General features: G+C 36.9%; 1 protein-coding gene across 13 annotated transcripts; it reads right to left on the bottom strand.

Annotated features, from left to right (window-relative positions):
• Positions 1-1,877: 1,877 nt before the first annotated feature.
• LOC9271287 (piezo-type mechanosensitive ion channel homolog) lies at positions 1,878-26,800 on the bottom strand. Of its 13 annotated transcripts, none has more exons than XM_015755187.3 (21): positions 26,561-26,800; positions 24,898-24,978; positions 23,926-24,085; positions 23,663-23,808; positions 22,551-22,707; positions 22,261-22,447; positions 20,799-20,914; positions 19,270-19,354; positions 16,428-16,643; positions 16,168-16,358; positions 15,510-15,638; positions 14,607-14,780; positions 13,214-13,450; positions 11,269-12,813; positions 8,620-11,171; positions 8,101-8,496; positions 7,099-7,257; positions 5,668-6,183; positions 5,441-5,582; positions 4,114-4,258; positions 1,878-2,316 (listed from the first exon to the last, which is right to left on the bottom strand). In XM_015755187.3, the coding sequence occupies exons 1-10, from the start codon at positions 26,619-26,621 to the stop codon at positions 16,245-16,247; spliced, it is 1,323 nt and encodes a 440-aa protein (XP_015610673.2). In that variant the 5' UTR covers positions 26,622-26,800; the 3' UTR covers positions 1,878-2,316; positions 4,114-4,258; positions 5,441-5,582; positions 5,668-6,183; positions 7,099-7,257; positions 8,101-8,496; positions 8,620-11,171; positions 11,269-12,813; positions 13,214-13,450; positions 14,607-14,780; positions 15,510-15,638; positions 16,168-16,244. The 13 variants fall into 13 exon arrangements, with proteins under 13 accessions (XP_015610673.2, XP_066167448.1, XP_015610642.1 ...); XM_066311351.1 differs by having other exon boundaries at positions 14,623-14,780; XM_015755156.3 differs by having other exon boundaries at positions 16,168-16,345.
• Positions 26,801-27,459: the final 659 nt, after the last annotated feature.

Raw genomic sequence — 27,459 nt, 5'->3', positions numbered from 1 at the left:
GGGTTTCGACACGAGTGATAACCAGAGGAGACATGGTGCTGCGATTGCAGGGCTCAAGAGCGGGTTCGTTCAGAAGCCAGATCGATTTGTGTCATGACTCCATCAAATTGACTGCTTATCAGAACCTTTCGGAAGATCGGGAACGGAAACCCTTGTCCACATCATTTTCTGTACATGTCCGTGGATATATAATTTGCCTGATTCCGAGTCCGTATGAGAAAGTTATGTATGTTTTAAGAAAAGCCACTCGAATGTAAAAGAAAAAATAAACTCAACAAACCTTTTTTTATAGGATGTAAAAAAAAGCAATGTACTAATTTTTTGGTTTTTTTTGGACTATAGGAAAAAAAACAACGAAGAACATGAAGTCTCTTACCAACATAATCTAGAGTGAATTTGATAAAAGGGGAGAGAGAGCATTCGGACTCGAAGCGCCGCAGCGAGGGGCTAACGCGCTCCCCCCCCCCCCCCCCCCCCGGCACTATATGGCCGCCATGGTAGGGGGGGGCAGCATCTCTTGAGTCCAAAAAGGACAATTTCAGAGATAAGTTTTTTCAGAGATATATTTGTAAAATAAGTTTTTAAAAGAACCAAATTGTAAAAAATCCAGGCCACAATAACATCCTATGCTCATCGCATGCGTAAGCATCAATGCACACGATAAGCAAAATTGATCGCATCGATTCTGTAAAAAAAAAAAAGGAGTTGGCGTAGAAACAGACTCCAATATTCTATGCCAACTCCAAAATTGTGGACTTGAAATTGCAATGTACCTACTAGGCAAAATAGACAAATAGCTACTCTCTCCCTCCGTCCTATAATATAAGAAATTTTTACATTTTATTTACACTGTTTGATCACTCGTTTTATCAAAAAAAAATTATATAAATATAAAAAACGAAAAGTTATGCTTAAAGTGCTTTGAATAATAAAGTACTACCTCCGTCACATAATATAAGGGATTTTAAGTTTTAGTTTACACTGTTTAATCACTCGTCTTATTCAAAAAATTTGTGCAAATGTAAAAAAAAAAAGTCGTGCTTAAAATACTTTGGATAATAAAGTAAGTAAAAAAGTAATAATTCCAAAAATTTTTGAATAAGACGAGTGGTCACAATGTAAGCAAAAACTCAAATTCTCTTATATTATGGGACGGAGAGAGCAAGTAAAAAAAATGAATCTAAACTTTTTGAATAAAACGAACAGTGAAAAAAAAAAGTCAAAATCTTATTAAGAGACGGAGGAAGTACATATGAAGCTATACAAATGCACAGCACACCTTCTATATTTATAACCCCTGATCTCTCGGGAATAGATAGAAGGTTGTAAGCCTTTAAGATTCACAAGAGATTATGTGATATTTTTCTAGATATGTACATATTTGGTTAATTGACAATTATTTATTTTCAAGATGAGTTTGCCTATGGCTAACAAGACTATTGCGAAACCCCATAAAGGCATATATTTTCAACATCCACTTATAATTTGGTTGAGTGCATTAAAAACAATCAATTTACTACCCAGATTTAGTTTATTCTTAAAATTTCAATAGTTTGCTCAATTTGGTCCCATCTAAGATTTATTTTCATAACATAGTCCCTGTTTAGGGAGCTTTTGACTACAAATACTCTGCTCTTAATATCTCCCACCTGTACCAAACAACCCAAATTCTCATCCAGCTCCCCAGATAGCCCAGATTTTGTCACGCAAATTGAGACTAAATGGTTACATAATCTAGAAAATGTACAATTTTATTAGTTTGGATACTCACCGGACCGGCTACAATCTCCAGCTTTTCAAATAGGCCGTTAATATTCTGCAATAAATATGGACATAACTAAATATGTATCAACAAATAAATGGGAGCATATTCCGTATGTTGGGTGGATCTGCAGGCATCTTTGAAGTATATACATCTTTAGTAACTCGTCATCAATCTTATGTACATGTTAGCAGGAAACAAGAGAGAAAAAAAAAGCCAAGTAAAATACAACGCCTATTTGCATTATCTTGTTCCATGAAGTATAAAAGCTATGACGAAAGAAGTGAAGGGACAGCCCCAAGCCCCCAAGTGGGGTATTTCTGTTGGATTCAGTATAGACCTATCAAGTTAGTCTTTTCATCAAAATACTTTTAATCAAGTAGTTTGATTCTACGCCATTAGCAAAACTGGTGATATACTAGTCTGGCTTGGTATACTCAAGCAGCATATGAGGTGACCTGTATATATTTACCAATGTCCAATATAGAACTTCTTCCACTTCTAACTCACCCTCTGCTCGTGCTGCATAAATGCCTTCACAGATGTCAAGTAACCTATAGAAGACAAATATTTTCCATTACTGCAAAGAGAACAAACATGGAGAGAAAAATAGGAGGCAATCTGTTTATTCCGTGTAACCATTTATAGTTTTCAACAACTTATGATATATATCCTTAAAACCAGGACTCTGATATGCCCTGTTAGCTTCAGATTATAGCTTCAAGTACCAGCCAAAAACTAGATCACTAAATTATAGCTTCAAATTGGATAACTAGTTTTTTTTGAAGCCTTGCTACACAGTACAGTGCTAGTAGATTTCGCTGTCCTGAGCTAATCTTAGCTAATTGGATATTATAGTAAAATCATACAAGATCCATGATCATTTTCGTATGATGTTTCCGTTTGAGAACAAAAATGGGGAAAGAAAAAGGAAGATTTCTAGTAGTAGATAAAAATCATGTATCAACAAATTAAATGTGTGCGGTGTTACTCCATTGTAAAATTCCAAAACTATCATCAGGGCACTTGATGCAGAATGTGAAGAAATAGTTTCAGGAGAAGAGAAGAGCAACTATAGTCTATATGCCGTTTTCCAGCTGAAGTTGTGTCAAGGGTTCTTGCTTAATCCGTGAAGTTAATCTGATGCATTCATGGCATCTAGCCTCATAAAGGTGAAACGGAACTTTCTCCGTTTTGGATCCTTTATAATTAAAGATGGCTCCCAAATCAGGTTTTGGGAAGACAAATGGTTGGGCAATTCAACCTTGAAAGAATAGTATCCTTGCCTTTACAACATAGTTAGGCATAAGCAGGCTACAGTTGCACAAGTCCTTGAAACCAATCCTCCATCTTTTTCATGTAGAAGAGACCTTATAGGATCAAAACTAGCTGCGTGGAATAATCTATTACCACGTATGACTGGTTTTCAATTAACTCAAGAGCAAGACGAGTTTCATTGGAACTTAACCTCAAATGGGCAGTTCTCGGTGAAGTCTCATTATTTAGCTCTAATTCACAGCAATGTTCCCAACATTAATAAGCGTCTTTGGAAATAGATACCCCTAAAAGTTAAGATTTTTCTTTGGTACTAACAAAGAAAATAAGATTTTTCTTTGGTACTAACAAAGAAAATGGCAAGGATAATTTGACAAAAAGAAAATAGCAAGGCAATAAGAACTGGTTTTTGTTGCAATGACAAGACAATTAGACATCTTTTCTTCGAATGTCGTTTTGCCCATTCTGTTTGGTCCATCATCCAAGTAGCATCTAGACTTCCTCCACCGCATTGTGTAGCGCATATGTTTGGGAGCTGGCTTGCTGGACTTTATAATAATTTGAAAGCACGTGTCCTGTTAGGAGTATCTGCTACTTGTTGGTCGCTTTGGCTATACAGGAATAATGTAGTTTTTAATAAAATAAGTCATATCTTCACCTTTGCAGGTTATACATTCTCTTATTCATTGGCTTCGTACATGGCTATCCTACAGAAGTCTGGTTCGCTGGATAAGGTGGTTGCGGCATGTCTACATTTGGAGAAGGTTGTCAAGAAGTTTTTTACCCAAGGATATGGGTGGCGATCTCTAGTCTTAGGATTGGTGGCTCTTAATACTCTCTGCTTTTGGAGGAGATGGCCAAGGAGTTGTTCATGGGTGGCAATTTAGACTTTGGATTGATGGTTCTCAATACTCCCATGTCATTCTTTTTTTCCTTTTGAGTGTGGTTTTGTATGTTCGGCTGTGTGCATCTTAGTTATGCAGAGGCCGGAAGTGTTCTCAAGATAATTGTATCACCTTGATGTAACTGAGTTCAATAAAAACTTCCATTATCTAAAATATATCATAAGTACATACCTGTCACAAGATGGAAGATTCTCATAAGGTATTCTCATTCTCAGATCTGAGCATTGCAGTCTAATAAATCTTGCAACAGCTAACACAAAGGTAATGTACAAACTCCAAATGCTGAATTTGCTCAGTGTTTCACCAATAATACCCTCTGAAAAGCAAATAAATATATATATATATATAAAGTACTTGTTAGCAGGGAAGTTGCAACAGCTAATAGAATAAACATTGCTTTTATCATAAAATATAAGGAAAGAAAAACTTATAGTACTTAATATGGAGTTATGGACATACGTAGGATGAGAAAAGAAAATGGAAATGGCTACATGCACTATTTTTTCTTACTAACACTGATGTGTCAAGCTGTGAGTACATCTAGATTTCTTGTAATTCCCATCTAGTTAAATCAAATGGTTGACATCATTGTTTGTAAGAGTTCTGTAAGAATTTTTAATTACGTGTAGCAGTAAATCAAAGCAAGATTGGATTTGGTTTTAACTAACTGCCACTAAACTAACTGTCAACTGGCCATCCATCTATCTATCTATATTGTATATTAACCAAACATGAAGGTGCTAAATTATGGATTGCCCCACAAAAATTGGCAGCATTAGAAAAGATCAAAATGTTTAAAACGTCCAAATGGTTCCTTCTGTGTAACTGTTTATATCTTATCAGTTACACCAAAAAATATGCAAGTAAGCTCATGATAACTAAATGTTCAGAGTTGTGGCTAAAGCAAAATACTCTATCGGCACTTTTCATGATAACTAAAAGCTCATTGCAAAGTAATGCAGTGAAATGACAAAAAAAACAGAGAGCTAAAAATATGTCTAAGGCAGTGATGACAGTTTAAGAGAATTAAGCATTCGTTTCACACCTATGTTTTCTGGACAAGCAGCAACTGCAAACAAATAAATGTATATAAATGGTGAAAAGTCTTATCACAACTCAGAACTTCCATGTTAATCGGAAAAACAACCCTGGACTTCAGGTCTGTACTATAAATGAGTTTTTCTTTTTTGAAATTTTCTGAAGCTCTTTACTAATTTTAAAATTACAAAATCATTTAGCATTGGGATACATTTCCACATTAGCTCCATGCACCCAAAACTACTCCAAATCTGGTCCAAGGTTGAAATGTGAATGGTTATGACACTTCAGTGTTGATTATTGTCCAGATCTGAAGTTCAGGGTTGTTTCTGGACTATAATGGAAGTTTGGAGTTGTAAAATAGAAAATTTTCATTACAAATGTCTTCTACAAACTATTTAAGATCATGAACGATGCAGGGAATCATAGAATTAGCAGACTACGGGGGTAATGTACATACGAGGTGTTTCCTCAGACACAACGATGGCCATGGGACCATTAAGGCCTTGACAGCCAGCCAAATCTGATGGGTTTGTATCATAGAATGACCACCAAGGAGGAGTGCCATTATTCAAGAGCAGTTCGCCACTTACTGAATCTATCTGCACTTATAAACAGATAAAATTAAACTAGTGTCTGCTCAGCAAATCCAATGGGAAAAAAAGAGGCTATAAACATATCGCGTACCGATGCTTCTAATCGTCGCACTTCACCTGATCCAGTAACCCGAAAGTATCTAGGGTAAGCATCAGTTATCCTGAAGCTATTTATAGTCCCGTTTAGCACTCGTTTAACATCATCTACACTTGGACTACGATCAACAGGTGACTCATATTTCACTAGTTCCTTCCCTTTTGGTCTAGCTCTGAGAAAATCCCAATTTAAAATAAGCTCCATGTTTCCAAAAATCATTTCTGTCTCCTCAAGGGATTGAATGAATCTGGTTTGCACTGGAGCTGGTATCAACCACATCGTCGATGCATCCGGTTGGCAACAAATAAGTTGAATGTCCTCAACATTATATCCTCCCAAATAATCTAGAGGGTCAACATCATCATAGGCCCTCATGTGTTTCCATGGTATCTTTTCACAGACGGTGGTTTTAAAAAAGGTTAACCTACCACCAAGAGCTTTTATATCAATCTTAACACTTACATCAATAATAGGGTTGGCAATATTTGTTGGGTTACCACTACTGTATATCTGAAATTGAAAAATAAATGGCTTTAGACCTTGCAAAAGCTAATAAAATGTGGGGCCTGCTAAAAAATATTGAAATGAGAAAGGCTAAATATGGAATAACATCATTAATGCCATGATGTCCCATAAAGGTCCATGGTTGCACAGTGGATGCATGTTAGGTTTTATGTAAGCAGAAAAAGGCATGCCATTCACATTTTGCTATGGAAAATGTTTCTGTTAATATAATTTCGTAATTGGTAACTAAAGCAGAAAAAAGAGGATGAATGGGAACTTGCTTGAATGGTAGGGTCCTTATGAGAAAGATATGTGACAAACCAAACTAAATTATTTGGTCCGTATACGGTAGACCATGACACACCAATCTAAAATCTAGACAGTGACACATGCAGTCATAATTCAGTAGCTGCAGCCTGCAGGTATTCCCCCGTGAATCATGGCATCATGCAAAAATGAAATATGGCAGTAAGAAGAAAAGTTAGCTTCCTTTCTAGAAATATATAGTGGTAACAACTAACTGGAAACAGAAGAAAGCGCAGCAGCTTCACATGCATGCTAATTAAAGATTAGACTCCCACAGGTGGATAAACACATAACCTACCAAAAGATGCTGACAATGCAGAAGTAAATGTGGTTTTGTGTGACCCAAGTAAATGTTCTTAGATAGGTCGCTAGCTCCGCAAGGATAAGGTCGGTTTCAGGTTCTTGAGTTTGTAAAGGCCTAGGCCTGTGGGGTCTTGGTGAGGGGAGGGGGCTCCCCTCCCAGTTCCCCCGATTTCTCTTCTTCTTAATGAAATGATATGCAACTCTCTTGCATATTCAAGAAAAAAAAATTACCAGAATAGTTGCAGATGCAAACAAGTGGGATGGCAGAACAAAAATTAGTGCAAATATAAAACATAGATGGCATTCACCTACCAACATAGGTGCCCAAATAACACAGATAAGTACAAAGAATAGGCATATCCCGCTGCAGAATTTTGTCATTTTCGTTTGCTTCTCCCCTTGTTGGTGATTTGCCCTGTTTAAAATTGCATCGCATTTCACAAGGAACAAGCTTGCATATATATCCTCCAACTGAGAAGGGGAAAAAACATAAGCTATGAAAATTTGCCTTACCGAAGCAAACAAACAATTAGTGTAAAAAAATACATAGTAACAACAAGAAATATAAATGTAAATAATTTCATGAAACAACCAACTGAAAGAAGTAGAGATGCACTATGAGTTTGGCTTTTTTTTTTCTTTTGCAAGGATGCGATGCACAAATAATATCAACTTTTCGTATTTGACAAGTTTTTCAAAAGAATAGTGAGTTGATAGGTTTATTTCACTAAGAGGAATAATTACTATTGGACACCCGACATAGATTTGGGTTATGGGAATATTAGCTAACATGTATGAAAGAATGCACATACAACTTAAGAAGTCTACATACAGAACTAGGTACTAATAATGGATGTGGACAAACTAAAGGAGCAATGCTTTAAAAATGAAGTGATATTTAAAAAAAAGCTAATATATATGCTACAGACCTGATAAATGTCTACTACTCCCTCCGTCCCATAATATAAGGGATTTTGGGTGGATATGACACATCATGGTACTACGAATCTGGACATAGAGTATGCCAAGATTCATAGTATTAGGATGTGTCACATCCACCTAAAATCTCTTATATTATGGAATGGAGGTAGTATATAAAAGAAGCTAATGGTGGTGATGAATCTGCCACTCGACGTATTCAATCTTCTACTAGCACCAAATCAAAATTCACTAGCTGTGATTCACTCACAGACTCACAGTATACAATGGATTCAGGCCTTCAGCTTAAATTTCAACGTGCAGACCTATATGGTAATATGGCAAAATATTTTGAAACAACCATGATAGTTTGGGGAAGATCAAGTATAGATGTACCTTAAGCCAATCATACATTGTTAATGATGTAGTTGTACATGACCAATCAAGCACACACCGCAGCTCATACAAGAAGGGCAGAGCACGGTAAAGCCGGAAACCAAAATAATTTACTTGTGTAACTTTGCTTGTCAAAAACTGTCGATACAAGTTACTCTTGTTGGGAATACCATATCTAATCTGTAAAGCTTGAAGTGCCAAGGAAATCGACTTTGTAAGATAGATTGCACGTAGAACAAATCCTCCAACATTTCTGTGCACTAGCTCCATTCCCCAAGCATATTCAGTGACAGAGTATGTGAAAAGCACTAGGTTGAAAAGATAGAAAATGACTTTTCCTGTGGCAAATGACCACAGATATATGATGCGATCAACCACAATCAAGAAAAAGAGAATCTGCAGAATAATTGGTAGAATAATCACCAATAGTTCCAATAACTTATACATAGCATATATTAGAAAAACAAATAATTAGCATGTAAGTGAAACATAACAAATCCAATGGAATAGGGAGCTCACCATTAGGATGAAAACAAACTCTTTGGGAAACTGATCCTCCAGCTGGTAAACTTCCAGAAATTCACTTTTGTTTTTAAGAACAGATTGATAGAACATGGCAACAAGAAAGAATACTGCCAAATCAGCACCAAAATAATATGCATAAAGATCAATTTCCCTTTTACCACCGCCAATCACAGAGACTACTGGGTAAGGAAAATTTACATCTTCAAAAAGTCCTGCCTTTTGTGATTCATGAATCTCCTTCTCTACATCAGCAGCTGGAGTGAGTGATTTGTACCATCCTGCTGATTGGCAGTCCAAGGGAGCAGCATAGACAACTTCTAGGACAGCAAGAGCCATACTAGAGTTTTCTTTGCTTCGCTCAATACTTTGAATCCGAACCCGACTACAAGAATGGCAAGATGAAGGCGAGTTGGCTTGACATCTTTCTTCATGAGCTATAGCAAGGACCCTGTTTATTGCTGACTCTATTCTTTCTGGTTGAATTCCATCTTCTGGCCAATGGTTTACTTCCATTGTAACTTGCACAAAATATGGAGGAGATTCTGCCCCTTGTGTTAGTGACAACCAATATCTAGATATGCCTCTCCCAATCATCCTTATAAGATTCATTACAGGCAAGTGAATATTTTTTAGCCTATCTCTCCAATTGTAAGGCATACGTTGTTTCTCTTCTACATTATTTCTTGCACTTAGAAAGCTGAACTCTGTTACAGGAACCCATTCACCATCTTTAGCCGTTATGGAACTCTGCAAGAGGGTAGATATATACACCAGAAAGAGAGGCAATATGCTGACAACAAATGATGCCTTTATTTTATCATCCGGAAAACCTAATCTCTGGAGAAGAGGTATATGTATGTTCAAACCACAGTGCTGAATGACAATCTGGTATATATATTGTGAGAGAATGTTCAGCTCAGTGTAGATCAGAACAATGACCCAAAACAGGTAACTTGGCCCATAGTTCACACAAAGAGCATACAAGAAAAGTGCTCCAAGGTAAACCATGGATAGCAAGCTAAAATTCCACAAGAAAACCAGAACGAAACAGCAATAGCAAACATAATCATAATTACTTCGCATCTGATACCATATATACCGAAAGATTACACCTATCGGCATGTTTGCAGACGATTTTGTGCCATTTCCAGAGGTAACTGAATGTGTTCTTAACAACTGGCCATCATGTGTTTCCCTCTGACTTTCTACCATATCATAAATGTCATCTTCTGCAGGATGATCACTGGAATGTGGTTCTTCTGGATCAATGTTCAAGAAGCTCACAATATTTGTAACTGCCTGGTTTCCAAAGGACTGAACTTGGGAGACACCATCACCAATTAATTGCACAGCAGATTTTAGTGGGTTTTCCTTAACTGCCCCTCTTCCATACTGCAGTTTTAGTAAATTATGATTCACTTTGCCCTCATTTTCTTCGACCTCAGTGATCTCGGATGTTGAACCCAGTGAGTTCCTAGCATTATCAGTCACCTTAAATTCTTCACTTGTCCCCCTGATTGGTGACCTAGGAGTATCACATGGAGTCCGGAACATTAAATCTGTCAAGCTCTTCTGTGCATCTTCTACAGAAAATTCAAAGGATTGGGATGAGTCTGTGCTACCAGTCTTATCCTCCTTTCTTGGTGATCCAATCCCACTATCTTGCAACGGGGTGTCAATATCAGTATACAACTTAGTATTCCTCCTGTGACGTAAGCCTTCACTGTGAGATGCATTGTTGATTGGGGTGAAGGAATTCATTCGATTAAGCTGACTTTGTAAATTGTACATCTCAGATTTCATCCTTTCCACTTGCATGTTCCGCTCACGTTTTTGCTCCTCGGACCTTCGAAGATGTTGGAGCTGTTCAGTTTTCTTCAAAGCTTTTTTCTCCTGCTCATGGACCATCGCACCAATTTGTTCAGCCTCAAGGTATCTTGATACATAATCAAATTCACCAGAACTAAAGATGTATGATTGAATTGACACCAATAAGAAGATCACTATCTCAACAAAAGCTGATCGTGATGTTATCTTAAAACCATAATCATACTTGTAAAATCCAATAATTTCATAAATATAGTCAATTTGGTCACACTTGCCAGAGCTAAATTGCCCAAAATAAGGAGATTGATAAGCAAGTGATAAAACAATAAGCGCAAAATTATACATCCGCAGATACTTGAATATTTTATTTTTTCTCTTCAATATTTCAAGCCTCATTCTGAAGAAAACCAAAGCAAATCCAAGATAACCAAGGTGCAGCACATCATACTCCAGCGTACCAGTAATAGCAATTAATGCTAAAACTATGTCCAATAAATGGCAATAAGCATAAAGCCGTATATAATCAAGAAAAGTCCAGAAACTTTTTGTTTCCAATGAGAGGTCCCTCCAAACTAATGCATTTTTCCTTTGTGACATCATCTGATGATAAGTATCTGAGTCTGAGAAACCAGAGAAACGATCGGACCGTAACTTAAAAGAGGAAAAAATGAAGACAATATAGTAGCTAATGAGCATTCGAGGATCGTCAGCTATTAACCCTGCATCATATAATACACATGATAGTGTTATTGATAAGCACAATAATAATATACATGTTAGATTGGCATAAATTTCAGCTATTAAACAAGGACATACCCAGCCAACATTTTGAGCAATATGCAAAGAAAATCCTTGAATTTTTCCAGCATTCGCGACAATGAACTTCAATGTCATTGATACTGTGTAACCAGGGCATTCCTTCCTTCCAAAGAGCAAAGTACTCGAGTAGTAGGACCGAAGCAAAGAGAACAACAAAAAGAGGCCACAGTTTCTGGATAAGATCTCTGTTCATAAGAATACATACAACGAGGCATGTGATGTAAAAAATTGATATAACATTCAACAATGTAAAGCTGGCCAATAGTAACACGATCATGTTAATTTCAAGACCTCGCAATTTAAAGAGATTTTCCATCCAGAATTTCATGTAGCATTTAAAGGTTGTCTTCTGAGTTTCAAATCTTTCTCTTCTCAAGGAAATAATCTTTCTCTTATCCCACTTGTGGCTTTCTTTTGACATTCCCCAAATCTTTGAAAATGAGTATCTTTTGCCCTCATCTGAGCCGCTTGTCTCATTCTGGACAGGTTCTGATGTCTGACAAGTGCTCCCTGAACTCAGAGATGAACTTGAGCTGCTACCAATCAGACCTTGAACTTTTGAAAACAATGAACTAAACCTATTTGATGAATGACTATCCTTGTTATTGTCCCTAGCGTTAGAAGATGTATCACCAGAGATAAAGAGCTGGCAAGGTTCTTCCCATTTGCCCTCATGTAAAAGAGATGTTGGCATCAAATCCAACCAATGGAAAACATTATACTGAATGGTGCAAGCCACGATTACCAAAACTTTTCCTCGAAGACCATATTCGACACCCCAAAATCCAGCATCATAATGCTTCAAACCAAGAAAGACAGACAAGCCATGGAACTGCTGACCAGGACACATTTGAGCAGGTTCACATAACATTTGAAATAGGTATTCTGATGTAGCAAGTAAACCAGTGTAAACAAGGTAAACCTTGGAAGGAATTCGAGAAACTTTAGGTAAAATGGAAAACATAATGAGACCTAAAAGATAAATTAGGCCAGATAAACTGATTGATGATAGGCAAGCATAGAACACAGTAACTGATAATATCTTCTCACTATGCCAAATTAACAATCTCCTTAGGAACCCCAGAAGCCCAGATTCAGAAGCATCAGATACACCAAAGTTCTTGTCACTATTCTGCCGTCTTTCATAGCTATAAAGTTGCATTACTACTAGAACAGCCAATGATTGCCAAACATTCATCAACAGCGAGGCCTCGGGATCAAATCCCAGATCAGGATATAGTTTAACAAATTTTGAGACTAACCCTGCAAAAAGGGGTGACACACTAAGGCAGTATGTAAAGATGAAAACCAAAGTGGCATATACTTTTAGTGGAAACCAAAGCCGTCTCTTTGTCTTCTCGACAAGTTGCCTTCCAATTATCCAAACCAGAAGGAAAAAAAGGTAACCAAAGGATATATAATTAGGAGTCACCAAGTAGAGAGTCAAAAGAATTGTGAGGAAAGCCACATAGGTTCCATACGAGCGATACACCCAAAGAAACTTTTGGCCAATTTTACTGAGATATGATGCTATCTTTTTCTCTGCAAAACAGCACAAAAATGGAAATGGCATGCCATAAAAACATAGACTCAATTAATAGTACATGTTACTCCATTACTTGTCAGTTTGGATATCAACAATATCATATGCAACTTTGAGCACTAATTCCTAAACATAATAAAATATAAAATTACAATATCAATAAAGAATTCCATCTATCCAATCTAAGTATTTAAAGAGATAATTAGAGTTCATGTTATTTGTGAATTCAGTATCATCTATCCAATCTAATAAAATTACAATATCAATAAACAACTGAAGAATGATATTTGTGAATTACATCTAGGTGGATTAAACTTGTTCATGTTCTAGAATTTATACACAAATATCCTGCCAATTTTTTATTTAAAAAAAAAGAAAAGTGTGATGGCGGAAACATACCATGTGTACTTCGATCAGCTTGACCATTTCGCGAATTTTGCGAGTTATACACTGACAGCAGAACTGACTTGTTCAGACCAGCCTTTAAGATAGTGAACCCAACAGGAGTAGAAGGTGTATGCCGAAGAACCGCGGAGAGTGCAAAAAGCATTTTAAAACCATGACTATGGACAGCACAAAAGCACACAATTGAACCAATTTTCATGAAATCCTTTGTTGTAGATTTATTTGAAAGACCTGTCGGATGTATCAGAGAACCAATTTTCTTTACAAATGGTATGACAAACATGGATGGTGCATAGGTGCTTTAGTTTAACCACAAAATAGTAGAACACCCACAAATAGGTGCTTAGTTAATGTGTACGCCCACAACAGGAAATAATAAACAGGACAAACAATATAGTAGAAATTAATTAAGAAAAAATGGAAAGCCCAGGGATGCTTTAGTTCAACTAAATGAACTAGGATCACTCCACGCCCTAGCAATGCCTATTACACCGAAATAAACCTAAATAACAACAGTAGTTCAATAAGTGAGTGCATCTGTTATTTAAGATAACATGCCACAGCTTACTTGTACTAATTTTCAAATGAATTCTATTCAATCTGCACATATGTTATCCACTGACACCCGTTTGTGCTGCTCACAGTATACCAACTCTACGGAGTAATTGTGGGTAACTGGGGGTTCTGGCCCTGGGCCTTGATAGCCAAGGTACCATGGTGAAATGGAAGCAGAAGTATGGACAGGAGGGGCATGTAGGGAGGAGGATGAGAGAAAGGATAGACTAGGGATAACTCTTGTTTGATTCATTCAATCCATTGGCAGCCCTTATATAGAGCGCTCCACAAGACAATAGAATCTAAATAATACTCCCTCCGTTCCATAATATAATGCACAACTACTTTTTTTTAGATGTTCCATAATATATAGCATGCATGCATGCATGCAATTAACTAGGACCTCTTTTCCATTAAATTATTACTTTTTTAAATACTCCACCCTCAAGATCTCTAATTCTATTGGACGCATGCATTATATTTATTAGGGTGATCTAAACTAGGAGATGATAATAATTGTTTCTTGGTCTTCGGGTTAAGGTGGTTGTGTCTTATATTTTGGAATGGAGGGAGTACTAAACTAGAGATAACAACTCAATCATACCTAACTATAACCCCAGCTGTTTCTAGCCTAATGCACTTGGCGCCTAAGGTAGGGAATGCTGCATATGACAATTATCAATATAGATCTTGTGCAATATAAACTGCATCCCTTGATCATATGTAACAGGCAAAAATGTTGTCTCTCCAAATAAGCATAGATGGGATCTTTGATTCTTAGGTGATGAATCAGTACAGAAAATACATGATTACAGAAAATAAGAGTGCGCACCTAACTGTGAGAGTACCTCCATTGTTAGGGAACCACTACGCTCCAAAGCACTGGAAACTAAATCAAGCTGAAGAATGTACAGTATTGAAAAATGCGCCTCACAGAATAGCACTAAGATCTGGCGCAGTCCCTTTTTGATTGAATGATTCAACAGAAACACCAGAAAAAAACACACTGAAACAAAAAAGTAACTCTAATTAGCTGCATTATTTAGATTGAGGAAATTAGTAAGGAAAAAGGTAAAAGATTACGGGCCGTTTTAGATTGATACTAAAAACTGCCCTACCAATTCTTTGGCAACTTGAATAGTACTTGTGAATGTTTGAATTGATATCAAATCATTGGTACCAATCTAGAACTTTCTTCATCATATTAAAATTGACTTCACACTTTTAGCAAACCAAAGAATTGGTAGTACTGAAACTTGTCTAGATTTTGGCACTACAAAAGAATTGGTAGGGTAAAGACTAGAGAACCAACCCTACCCTTCATGCACATGCTTAAAATATATCAGCAATATAAACAAAGCAACTACCAAGATAAATACTTGCTCTAGACAGAAAATAAATACGTAATAATACATTGCATAATGATAGAGCATAGCCTACAATTTTCAAGTATCAATAAATGATGGGGACAATCGAAAATAAACCCTAAGTGCATCTAATAAGGATTGGTTACAGGAACATGAACATAATGCACATGCTTGTCACAATTCGTAACAGAGTATGAGCTGTTCATGTATTATTAATTCGAGCAATCCATATATAAAGTATTAAATAAGGTAACTTATCAACAAAGTACACTATTCATTGGGTCAACTATTTCCCCCAATATAGGACAACACATAACAATAGCCACCATCAAAAAACAAATAAAGCTGAGAGGAATGTTTCACCATACTGTAAACAGCATGAATAAAGCCAGGTTTCACCACAAGAAGAAACAGTAGCATCAAAGTGATTGCACGTGAAAGCTTGCGTAGACCCCATGCTAGAGTTGCTACAATCAAAACCATTGTATCTTCCTTCTCTGTAAAGAAGAGGCCACAATGCAATTAGGATGTTAAGTCGATGATACCATACGATAACGAAATATTTTCAGTATCAAGAGCTACCAATACTTGCCTACAACAGTTATACTGGGCAATTGTATACCTGATTTATATCAGAGGCAGTTTCATAATTTGAAAATTCCAGCCCAACGTGTTATTCAAGTTTATGGCATTGGAAATAAATAAAGCAGGTAGCTGATGTGATTCAAAAAATCAGCATTCCATGGTCAAAGGAAGGATTCAAATATGATTCAGCTCCATCTCAAGGAGATTCAGCGCATGTCCAAGTACGAAAAATAAATAGAGTCTGGAACTAAAATAAATGAACAACAAAATCTATAGAACGTAAAGATATTGGCTTATAGTTAATGTTGCTATAGTTAGATACATAATGCATATCCAAATCATGCATCGATTTATGATTCAAACATAGCATTATTTTACACAACTTCACAACGAGAAGTTATGAAAATGATAATTCAAAATGCATATCAATGATGTACTTACCATCAATGAGGTGGTCATCACTCGATGACGCTCCCCCCTCAGTAGTTGTGTAAACAAAAACAGAATTGTTTACAAGATTACACAGTGCTACAAAGACGCCAAGGCAGAACTGAGCAAGAAGAAATAATCCAGGAATAGAATAGTGCCAAAGCCCAATGGTTTCCCAAATCATCATATCCTGCAATATTTATCTAATAAATCTTTATAAATTTTGATACTTATAATAATTTCCAATGGACTTAGGTAGCTAAGTATGATACCTTTTGAAATCTTTTATTGAAGAATGTAAATGCCACATTGAAGATATATGTGCTGGCTGCCCATAGAAGAATGAAAACTAGGAGTGACCCATTCAACCGATGCATTTCAAATAACGAAGGAAAAGCATATAAAATGTATCCAACATAAGCTAGAAGACCAAAAGCACAGATGCTAGTAAAATTGAAGCTCCAAAGGGAAAGCGCAAGCAGCAAAACCTGAAATAGTTAGCAAAAACTTTTCTTATTAGATGAGAAAAAGGCATATATTTTTTTTACTTTAAACAATAGGCTGTTAACTTTCTTTTCACTATGGCTGTGTTCGTTTCTTCGACAAGACATGGATAAAATTTTGAATACTTGTGGCACGCTTTTCAAACTACTAAATGGTACGTTTCGTGCGAAAACTTTCTATATGAAAGTTGCTCTAAAATATCAGATTAATCCATTTTTCAAGTTTGTAATAATTAAAACTCAATTAATCGCACGTTATTACCACCTTGTTTTGCGTGAAACACTTAATCTTTATCTTCATCTTCATCTTCAGGAGATTCAAACACCACCTATGTTTGGCACTGCAGTGGATTCTGATAATCACATTTGATCCAACAGCTTTTACACATTTTGGTGTTTGGTGAAGTGATTTTCTTTTAATCTATGTTGCAGAACATAATACCATTATGCTCTGAAAATATAAAACAATCTATCAAATGGATAACTTAAAATACGCACAGCACCACACAGCAATCATAAACTGAGCCTTTGTCTCAATCATGACAGCATAACCGGTTGTCTCTGTATACTTCACGAGAATCTCATCATATATTGCTCAGAAAATGTCATTCTGTAACACCAAAATTTGTAATATACTAATAGAACCTAGCGCACTTCAGTACTAATAAAAAACTTTTAAGTTTTGTACCACTCTGTGATCCATTAGCCCTTTTTGCATCTTTTTCTGCAATGAAAAATATGATGACATCACCAAATCCCCTGCCTCTTGGAGGGCATTCTTCAAGAATGACCTCTCTCTCCTTTATACTGTTTAAATTTAGATGACAGATCTCTTCTATCCTCTTGGTTAAACCTGTTGTAAGTTTTCTTTGTATTTACCTTCTTTTAATATAATTATTTACTGTGGGGGCTTCCCCTACAGTGCTTTCTTTAAAAAAAATTCCATGGCTTAATGACAGAGGCAGACAATCCTTCCTAATTTGACAATATCATCTTCCTTCGCCTGTCATCAGGCTAGACACACCCACACCTACAACTGTGAGTTCTTCCCCAGCTTGTGCACGTGTTAGTTTAGTTCGAATGACTTCGGTGTCATGATTCCATCTTCTGCATCTCAATCTGCAATGTAAGTAAAGAAAGGAGTTCACCTTTTTTATGTGATATTTGCTAGGTCTCTTACAAGCTAGTTCTAATGAACTTCAGTGTCTTCCCTTCTTTACGTCATTCAACGAATAGTGCCCACAAGTAGGGGAATTCCCCTGTAGTCAAATGCCATGACAAAGCCAGCAATGGCTCCAAGATGCATCTACTAAGGGTGTGTTCGGCACCCCCTTTTCCCAACCCCTCTCTCGTTTTCCAGCGCGCACGCTTTTCAAACTGCTAAACGGTGCGTTTTTTGCAAAAAGTTTCTATACGAAAGTTGCTTAAAATAATCACATTAATCCATTTTTGAAAAAAAAATTAGCTAATACTTAATTAATCACGCGCTAATGGACCGCTCCGTTTTCCGTGCAGGGGAAATGAGTTCCCATCTGGTAGATGGGAACACAGCCTAAGGCCGCGGCTGTGTTCCGCACGGAAAACGGAGCGATAGATTAGCACATGATTAAATAAGTATTAGCTACAAAAAACTGGAAAAATGGATTAATATGATTTTTTAAAGCAACTTTCCAATATAATTTTTTTGCAAAACGTGTACCGTTTAGCAGTTTGAAAAGCGGGCACGCGCAAACCGAGGGAGATGGGTTGGGAACCCATGGGAAAGAACACAGCCTAAATATCTAGCCCATCCCTTTCCCAAGTGACATAGTAGATGAAACAAAGTTGCAATCAGTTGCACTAGTAACAAAGCTTAAGATAGAAGGCTATGGCACACAAATGAGAAGGCTCTATCATTGCCAAAAGGCAGCTTTTTGACCACTCCAAATACTGAAATGATCTTGCCCCTACTCACTGAATTGGCTGCCGCCACCATTCGAAAAAGGAAATAGGCTCGAGGGGCAATAATGTTGAAGTTGATGTGGGGAAAAACAATAACATGGATAGGGTCAGCAAAAAGGTTCTTGGAGTGGTGCAGAACAATTTTTTTATTGCATATTTAGTTTGTACTGGAAGTAGAACATAGTAATAAATTGTAAATGATTGTTTGTCTACCTTTTAAGTGAGATCAGTTATACTATGAACTTGGGCAATAATAACATTGTTCCATGACTAGCCCACGGTTCCTTACATGCCAGATGAATATTCATCATGGAATGGCTAGCTTTGCCTGCCTGACCTAGTTCAGTTCCCTATCAGTCAGTATAAAATTTCCAGTTCTTATAATTCTTCCTGTTTATGCGTACAATTTTTTTTCTTAACTTCATTGTATAAGATATTAAGACGTGCGGCTGACATGCTCCTACTTCATTCCTAGCTGTGTCCCATCGACACTGCACCAGCAATCAAGACCATTTGACTCCTGAACATCACTGACTAAAGAACACAGGTAATAAGAACAATAAGGAGCAGTAAGACCTCCAAGCATAATAAGAATATGGACTGCAAGAATAGTTTAGTCCTAAAAAGAAAGCGGTAAGGGTTGAGAAGAAAAGTGCAAGGAGAAAAATACCGGGAAGCCATAAGTGAAGAAGTTAATACTGAAAGTCCTGAAAACTGATCCTCTCAGCAATACATTGGCATGCCTTCTGCCTGATCTGAATTAGAGAAAATTATTTAGCAAGAAGCACACCAGATACAAAGAAATTATATTTAACCACACTTACACCACACCTACATAAACATATTGAAAGCCCATAAATACATTTTGCAAATCTATACCCTCTATATAGCTGTAACCCATTAAGCCTAAAATTCAACATGCAAACATGCCACCTCATCATCTACAAGCAATAATTACATACAAAGCTCATGCAAGCATGCAACATCATCTACAATTCATTGAATTCTACAAATCAACATGTAAGCATATCCAATCATCACCCTTTACATTATTTCCACAATATTTTTTCAACATACATATCCATCATTTTTATAATACTTTAACATATCCATCCATATAATCAAAGTGTGGGATATCATATTACATCTACAGTCTCCTACAGAGTCTACTAAATTTATTTCTCAACATAGTTTGGCAAACTGGTTTTATTTATTGTTACTCCCTCCGTCCCAAAATATAAGCATTTTTGGACCCTGACACGGTATCAGAGATGCTACTTTGACCAACAATATCTATAAAAGTAAGATGTTTTAAATAAAAAGAGTTGCATATTATGATAGTTGTTTAATGATAAATCTAGTAACATCAATTTTACATGATTAATATTTTTTATTTTTTTGCTATTAATAGTCAAAGTTGAAAATGTTTGACTTGTCACTATGCTAAAAATGCTTATATTTTGGGACGGAGGGAGTAATAACTAATATCCTTTTTAATCTTAGCTTGATTATGAAAAATACATATTAAAAATTACTTAGTAATTACTCCCTCTGTCGCAAATGTAAGCATTTCTGGAGTGGTGGAATTAAATGGGGAAGGTCGTGATTAGTTGAGAAGAGGAAGTAGGTGGAGAAATTTAATGGGGGATGGTTGAGATAGGGGGTAGGTGGAGAAAGCGCTACATTTTGGGACAAAATTTAAACACTAGAAATAGCTGTTTTTTTTGGGGGGGGGTATATAATAATTAACGTTTAAAATGAAGAAAAAACAATCACTATACCGAAGAAACATGAGGGAATTATGTCGAACCTAGTTGACAACATTATTACTATCAAATAAGAAAGGCTGTAAATTGAAAAGTACTGTTCAGCTTCAAATAGGAAATATCTCGACTCCGAACTAATGATTTTATTAAAATGCTATTGCTGGTACATTACCATCTTAAGTGAACAATGTTCACCAAGTGCACCATTCACAGGTATCAAAACCACTAATGTTTCATAAAAACTATTGTTATAGCACCTAAATTAAGAAACATGGACTTCTACATGGAGGAACCAAAGAGGGCCTAGAAACACCGGGACCTTGGGAGGTGTGCTACAAGAATTCCAGAATCAATATATTTGCACTAGTGTGCCTACTTCACTTCATAGCAAGGAGTTCAAATGCAGTATGGAATAAACAAATTATTTGCATACCGAGATTGGCGAACCAAAAAAACATTTCTGGAAGGAAGAAGCTCCTCCGCTAAGCTGTCATTTTCTAGAGACATAAGAGAATCCATATCCTGTATGTCTTGTTTGGCTGATGACAACTACGATAGTAGAAAAGGAACAATCATTAGAAATAAAATATTCTGTCTACTCAAAAAGCTAAAAACTAGATAAAGTGATTGAGTTTCACTGTTATCGCCTGTTAGCTGGAACTAACAGAATACTATTCTGTGCTCTACTTGTAATTATGTACATTGCATCACATGTTACTTCACTTTAGTTACTCATTTTGAGTTTTCAACAATATTAAATATAATATAATAATCCATAACCATCCAAACACACAAGCACCACCATTATTAATTGAGGGAACTCTGAATGGCATATCTAAAGTAGATCTGAGCATTATATTCAAACAATATATTAATACCGGCAATCTGCACAGTTGATTTCAAGATCATACATTACATTCATATCAGCACAACCTTCTGTATTCCATCACTGCAAATTTTTCTTATCTTTTCTTTATATAAAAGACATCATTGGCAAATGATCATTGCCCATTGTTGCATTAAGTTCGACCTTGTATGTAAATCACTAGGTTCACTTCAGGGTTACCTATTACTCCTTAAATTTCAAAATGACTGTCCATTTTTCTTCTAGATGCCATTTTAACAATTTAATTTGAAACAATTACATGGTGAACAAAATTTAGTTCATGAAAAGGCAATTGAGTAGTCGTAATATGTCACTCGATAGGAAGTATGGTCATGTTCCTTTAAATCTCTAACAATAACATTTCTTATTTACATTATATAAATTGGTATGTTTGTGTGGATGAAGAACACATAACTGCATAAGTGCATGGAAAGAACCATTTTAAATCAAATATTCAAATGTACACATTCTTCTGCATGATGTTCCAAGTTAATGAGTTAATGGAAAAGAAAGGCATTTGAGAAGAAAGATTATTTAACGAGTAAATTTCAGAAAACTGCAATTATTTGGTCAAAATAATCACTTTGCTACAACTTTAACTAGGTATTCATAAAACTGCAACAATAGCAAACAATTTTATCAGAAAACTGCAACTTTGTTAGGCATATAAAGTTCCCTGAAATGTTTATCTAAAGGTGCATCAAACTGATAGTTTTGACAAAACAGTTGTAGCTTTCTGAAATTTACTCTAATTTAACAAGTTGTGTTGGAGCATATCTAAATATGTGCAGGTAAACTGTTTAAAACTTTGTGCAATAAATTACTAAAGATCAATTTTCCGGAACTCTCTACAGTCATAAAAAAAAATTCAAAGGTTATTTCTGGTATTGTGATAACTATTTATTCTGCAATGTTCCTCTGACATTAACAAATAGCATAGCTGCATGAGGATTACTAAGCAAACAACATGATTCACATTCTGCATGCTAAAAAATGATTAGTTTCTTACCATGAAGTAATAAAAAAGAAGAGAAATACCAGAAGACACCTCAGGCCATTCTGAGTTCGACGAAATTTTGAATAGGCCAATGAAGTCAGCAAATGCTAGAACGACATATGGAAACTTCACAGGTAGTTGGTAGACATAAAGCAGAAGAATGATGAAAACCGAATATATCTCAAGTAATCTCCACCATCTTCGGAAGATAACATATACAATTTCACAAATATTACCAAATGCACATTGCTAACATAATAAACAATTGTTCAACTTAGAAGAAAGGGTAACAAGGATCTTACCGGAAAAGACCAAGGAAGTTGCTAGTTAATGACCAATCCACAACACCAATGCAGCTAAATACAAAGAATGGTAGAGAAATCCAAGAAGGATGACTAATACTAACAACTAATTGAACAGCAGGCAGTAAGAAACAGCATGCAACCCGCAGATGATAACCTGGACAGTGCAGACAGCAAAGTTATAATCATTAGACAGTGCATAGTAACATGTTCCAAAAAAAAATGTTTCACATTTCTCCAGTGCAAACATATAATAGAACAAGAATCTTAGATCTACAGGTATATTGCAATAGGAAGAACAAATTTAAGTACTGAGTCAACAAAACATCATTTCCCAGTGGTCAAGGGATAAACTAGAGTAAAATGCACCTGCGGTATCACAACTTGCGAGGTCGGTGCAGTTTAGTCACTCATCTTGCTTCGATGGTGCAAATCTTACCAAATACATTGTCACATGGACTGTTTGTTTTCAAATTAGAGGTCGTATTGACCTAACATCATGCATTTTTTAGCCATGTGGGCAGGGAAAGCATTAGAATTACAAATTAACACTCATATTTTTCATGCATATGCTACTACTCCTGATTTCAATGAACATGACCATATTGTGCTTGGCAATCAATAACAAAATTCATCTTTAATTAGAATTTACTACCAGTAGTATTGCATGTTGGCTTATTTATGGATCGTGTGACCATGTTTGTAAAACAAATTAACATAGCATATAACTTCATTGCGAATATCCCACACGACACATGTTTTATGTGATTTGCACCCCTAAAACAAGATGAGTGACTTGTTTGAGAATTTTACAAGATGGGTGACTAAATTGCACCCACCTCACAAGTTGCGGTACTAGCGGTGCATTTTACTCGATAAACTATATCCACAAGAACCAACAATAATGCCCAGTGATACAAACTAATTAATTACACAAAACAGTTCAAAATATTTTACTTCAGTCTGTTACTTATATACTTTAGTATTTTCTATAATCCAAAGTGATGCATGGTGCTCAACCCCAAAGGAGAAGTCGACGCAGCATGAATCTTGATGTTTATTTTTAATAGGGTCAATAATCCAAAATGATGCATGACGCACTGCATACTAACCTATTTGCTCAATCCCAAAGGAGAAATTGAGACAACAAGAATCTTGATAAAGCCTGCTTCCAAAGACTTCAACCAAAGCAAGGACAGCAGCAGATAGTTGTACAACTAGAAAATAGATAACAGATGGCGATTCCCCAGGCTGGCTCCTGTATTAACTGACATGGTTAGTTTTATAGGAGACATACCAATGGATAAGACCAAAGACATGAACATGCATACAAATGAAATCAACAAGACCAACAGCTATATATAAATTTAAATACCTCGCAAAACCAACCAACTTTGCCCACCAGGAATGGGCCACAACCCATCCCTCTCCCTCAATGCACCAGATTAGATGAAATGTAACTTGTGCTAAACTAGCAAGTACTGAGTAAACAATTGTACACCAAAATAGTAGGTACAGCCTCCAAGCGCGAAACCCTTCCAAATAGCATAAAAAAAATATAAGTCATTTATGATCTGTATAATGTATATGTAGATAGTAAATTGTAAAAAGTACATCAATTTCTCATGTAATGGTTGCAACAGGAATCATTTTGTAACTCAAGGCAAAAGTCATTAACAATAATTAATAGTGAACTTCTTTAAGGTTTTTAAAAAATTTCATACCAATAGCATTTCATTTAATATATACGCGTCTTTAATTCCTTATGAACAAATGACAATAAAAATGGTCCGACATCATGTGTTTTCTACTGCACAAGCTAAGTTGCATCAGGCATCAGACCTCCAATAGAAATGCAAAATTCGTATCATGTGACATAAACGCGGTGAGGAATACTCCAAACTTAGGATAATACAAATGCTACCATGATTTATAACTTTGCTTTACATATCAAGTGCATAAGGTTCAAGTAGTGTCCTTGAATAGCTTGTTTGATGGGGGTTATTGTACTTGGACAGAAAGCACGATATGCAGCAGGTCTCAGCTTAGCAATCAATCTGATTTCAGATTTAATTGGTGTAGTTGAGGTTGTCACTTGTTATTTGTGCTGCTGTAATGCTGAACTGGCCACGAAGAGGAAAAGGGGTGCGTGTGTGTGTGTGTAGACGGAAACAGAGATGCTCAACAAGAGAGGGATCATACGTGAGATCTCAAAGGGCAGTTCTCAAAAAAAAAAAAAGATATGGAAGGGCTATTCAAATTAAGTTGGGCCTTATAGGACAGAGTTAATAGAAAATTTTCATTGAAGCTACTTCAAAATGCATCCATAAAAAGAGCATAATCATACCTCTCCTTGGAGCTACAAACCGAATTGCAAAGAAAAATATCATATTGACCAGAGAAATTAAGCTCCAATCAAGTAAGGAAGCTGCAAAACAGTGGACCACAATGTTGGATTAGATCAAGAAAGGAGTCAAGAGAAATGTGTTAGCAAACTACTCAAATTTTAGAGATTTGAGCACAGGTTCAATCGCCCTAATGGCCAGCATGCAATTTCTCTTCACTTGTGCTTTATTGTGTTGAGTTATAGTCCCTCCAGAAATGAAAACATGTTTTGGACATACATTAAGTCAAACTTTCATAGTTTTAAGCAAAAAAAGAACGTATTCTTTTAGATAATTAGGTTGAATAATGAAAATCATGTGAGAATTTTCCCGTAAAGTACTTTCATAGCACAATATTTTATCAGGTTCTACAAATATATTACAATAGAAATTAGTGAGAAAATTGCATTTTTGGAGATGGTGTTGATATCCAAAGTGACATGTTTTTGTGACCTGAGGAGTAGCATCTAGTTAGTTACAGGAATCAAGATAATAAGGCAATTGTAAAAATTTTGGAATGAATTGACCATAGAATGGAACGTGTCTGTTTTAGCAGAAGGCTTAATCATGCAAAGGAATCAATCGGTTGTATATCACTGAATTAGTTATTGACTAAATTAACAACTGGAGTATAATTATTTAAATGTTTTACTAATAATAATATCCAATTAAACATAAGGATTCTAGGACTTAGCCATACAATTTCACTCCAATGTGATTTGAAGATTCAGCTGAAAACAGATTGAACCATCAAAACAGATTAGGACAACCCCCTCCCCCACTCTTACTAATACATTCGTCCAAAGTCCAAACAACTTGTCAGCACAGCCTGTCCAAACATAAACAACCCTCCTTGCATCCACTCAGTGAGGCCAGGACCAGCCATGACAGATCATAAAAGACTAAATGCGCTATGTATGAAATGAGAAGTTCAGGTGATGGCCAACCTCAACAATAGTAATGTTTTGCCCCGCTATCTATTACCTCAACAATGTTTTGCCCACCCACCTTACATTCAGATTTCCAAATAGGCATACAGCTAATGACATAAGTACATAAAACATTGGTTCATTACTGATAAAATATACAATTATACAGTATAGTCAATAAACTCAATCATGTAAACTGCACATTAATATTCGTATTTTGCAGACTAAATTTGGGTCAATAATCATTAGCATGTAATTTTGTGTGAGAGAAATGAAAAGGGAATAAGGATAGAAAGCTGTGCATTCAGCAGGTACATTGGTAGCAGCACTACATACCATTTTAGATAAAATATATCACAAAGGAAATTATCCACTATCCACAACATCCAAATCTTATAAGCAAATAGCAGCAATAACATCAGAAATCTCTAAGCAGCTCGTCTTATAAGCAAATCAACGGTTCAATGAACTTACTCTCTTAACAGAATTCTAGTTAGCTGTAATCAAGCTACCACCACCTTGGTGCAGAATCCTAACAGCAGGAACCTATTTTTATGGCAGAACCTAAACCCTAGCTTAGCCCCGAGCGCAACATAAAGAGGGAACACCCATGAATTTGGCAGCTAGAAGGACCGCGACGCACGCAATCAGCTATACAGAAGATTCGCATCGGATGGGATGGACGGACGAAGCGTACCTGCCAGGAGCACCAGCGGCAGAAGGCAGCGGCCGGCGCAGCCGCCCGTCCGCCACGCCATCGCGAGAAGGTGACGGCGGCGGCTCCTCCTCCCCACGCTTCGCTCCCGCTAGCCCGACTTTACCGCCATCTGCGGTGCGAGCCGAATCGAATCGGAATCGGGTCGCTCGCCTTCCGCCGGGTGGAAGAGGATTTGGGGGATTAGGGCAGGGCAGCGAGGAGATCTCACTGGTTGGGCTCTTCTCTTGCCGCTGTACTTTTTCTTTTTTATTTGGATGGCCTCTCACACACGAGCGTCGTCTCTGTCTGCCTTTCGGTTCCGACGTCTGTTCGCGACAAATCTGACGTTATGATGCCACCATGGTTAGGCTTGATTTTTCACCTTTTGGTCCTTTTAAAAAATTTATTCTACAAATGAACCCCTAAAATACTTATTAGCGAGAAATGGTCATTTCCGCGGCGTCACCATCATGGGTAGGGATGGCAGTTTTGCCCACGGGTCCAATGGGCATGGGCATGGATGTAATATTTTGTCCGTGGGCACACCCGCCCGAGACCCGAGAATGTAGCGGGCAATAATTGAGTAATACTTTTTCCCCGTAGATAACCCATACCCGACCCGATACCTATGTTTTAGCTAATTTTGGCCCACCTCTTAATTCCGATCCCTCTTTCTTTTGGCCCATTTGGCCCATCAACCAAGGGCATATATATACTCAACTGAAACCTTACTCTAATTCCCCACTCTCCTCTCTTACCTCAATCACGGCGGCGCGGGCAGGTGACGGCGGACGCGTGCCGGCGCGAGCAGGCGATGGCGACGGCAGCGCGGGCGGGTGACGGCGGCGGCAGGCGGCGACGCGGGCCAGCGCGAGCAGGCGATGGCGGCGGCAGCGTGG

The sequence above is a fragment of the Oryza sativa genome, chromosome 1, assembly GCF_034140825.1.
Source record: "Oryza sativa Japonica Group chromosome 1, ASM3414082v1".
NCBI classification, from domain to species: domain Eukaryota; kingdom Viridiplantae; phylum Streptophyta; class Magnoliopsida; order Poales; family Poaceae; genus Oryza; species Oryza sativa.
This window is presented reverse-complemented; position numbering and strand designations above follow the sequence as displayed.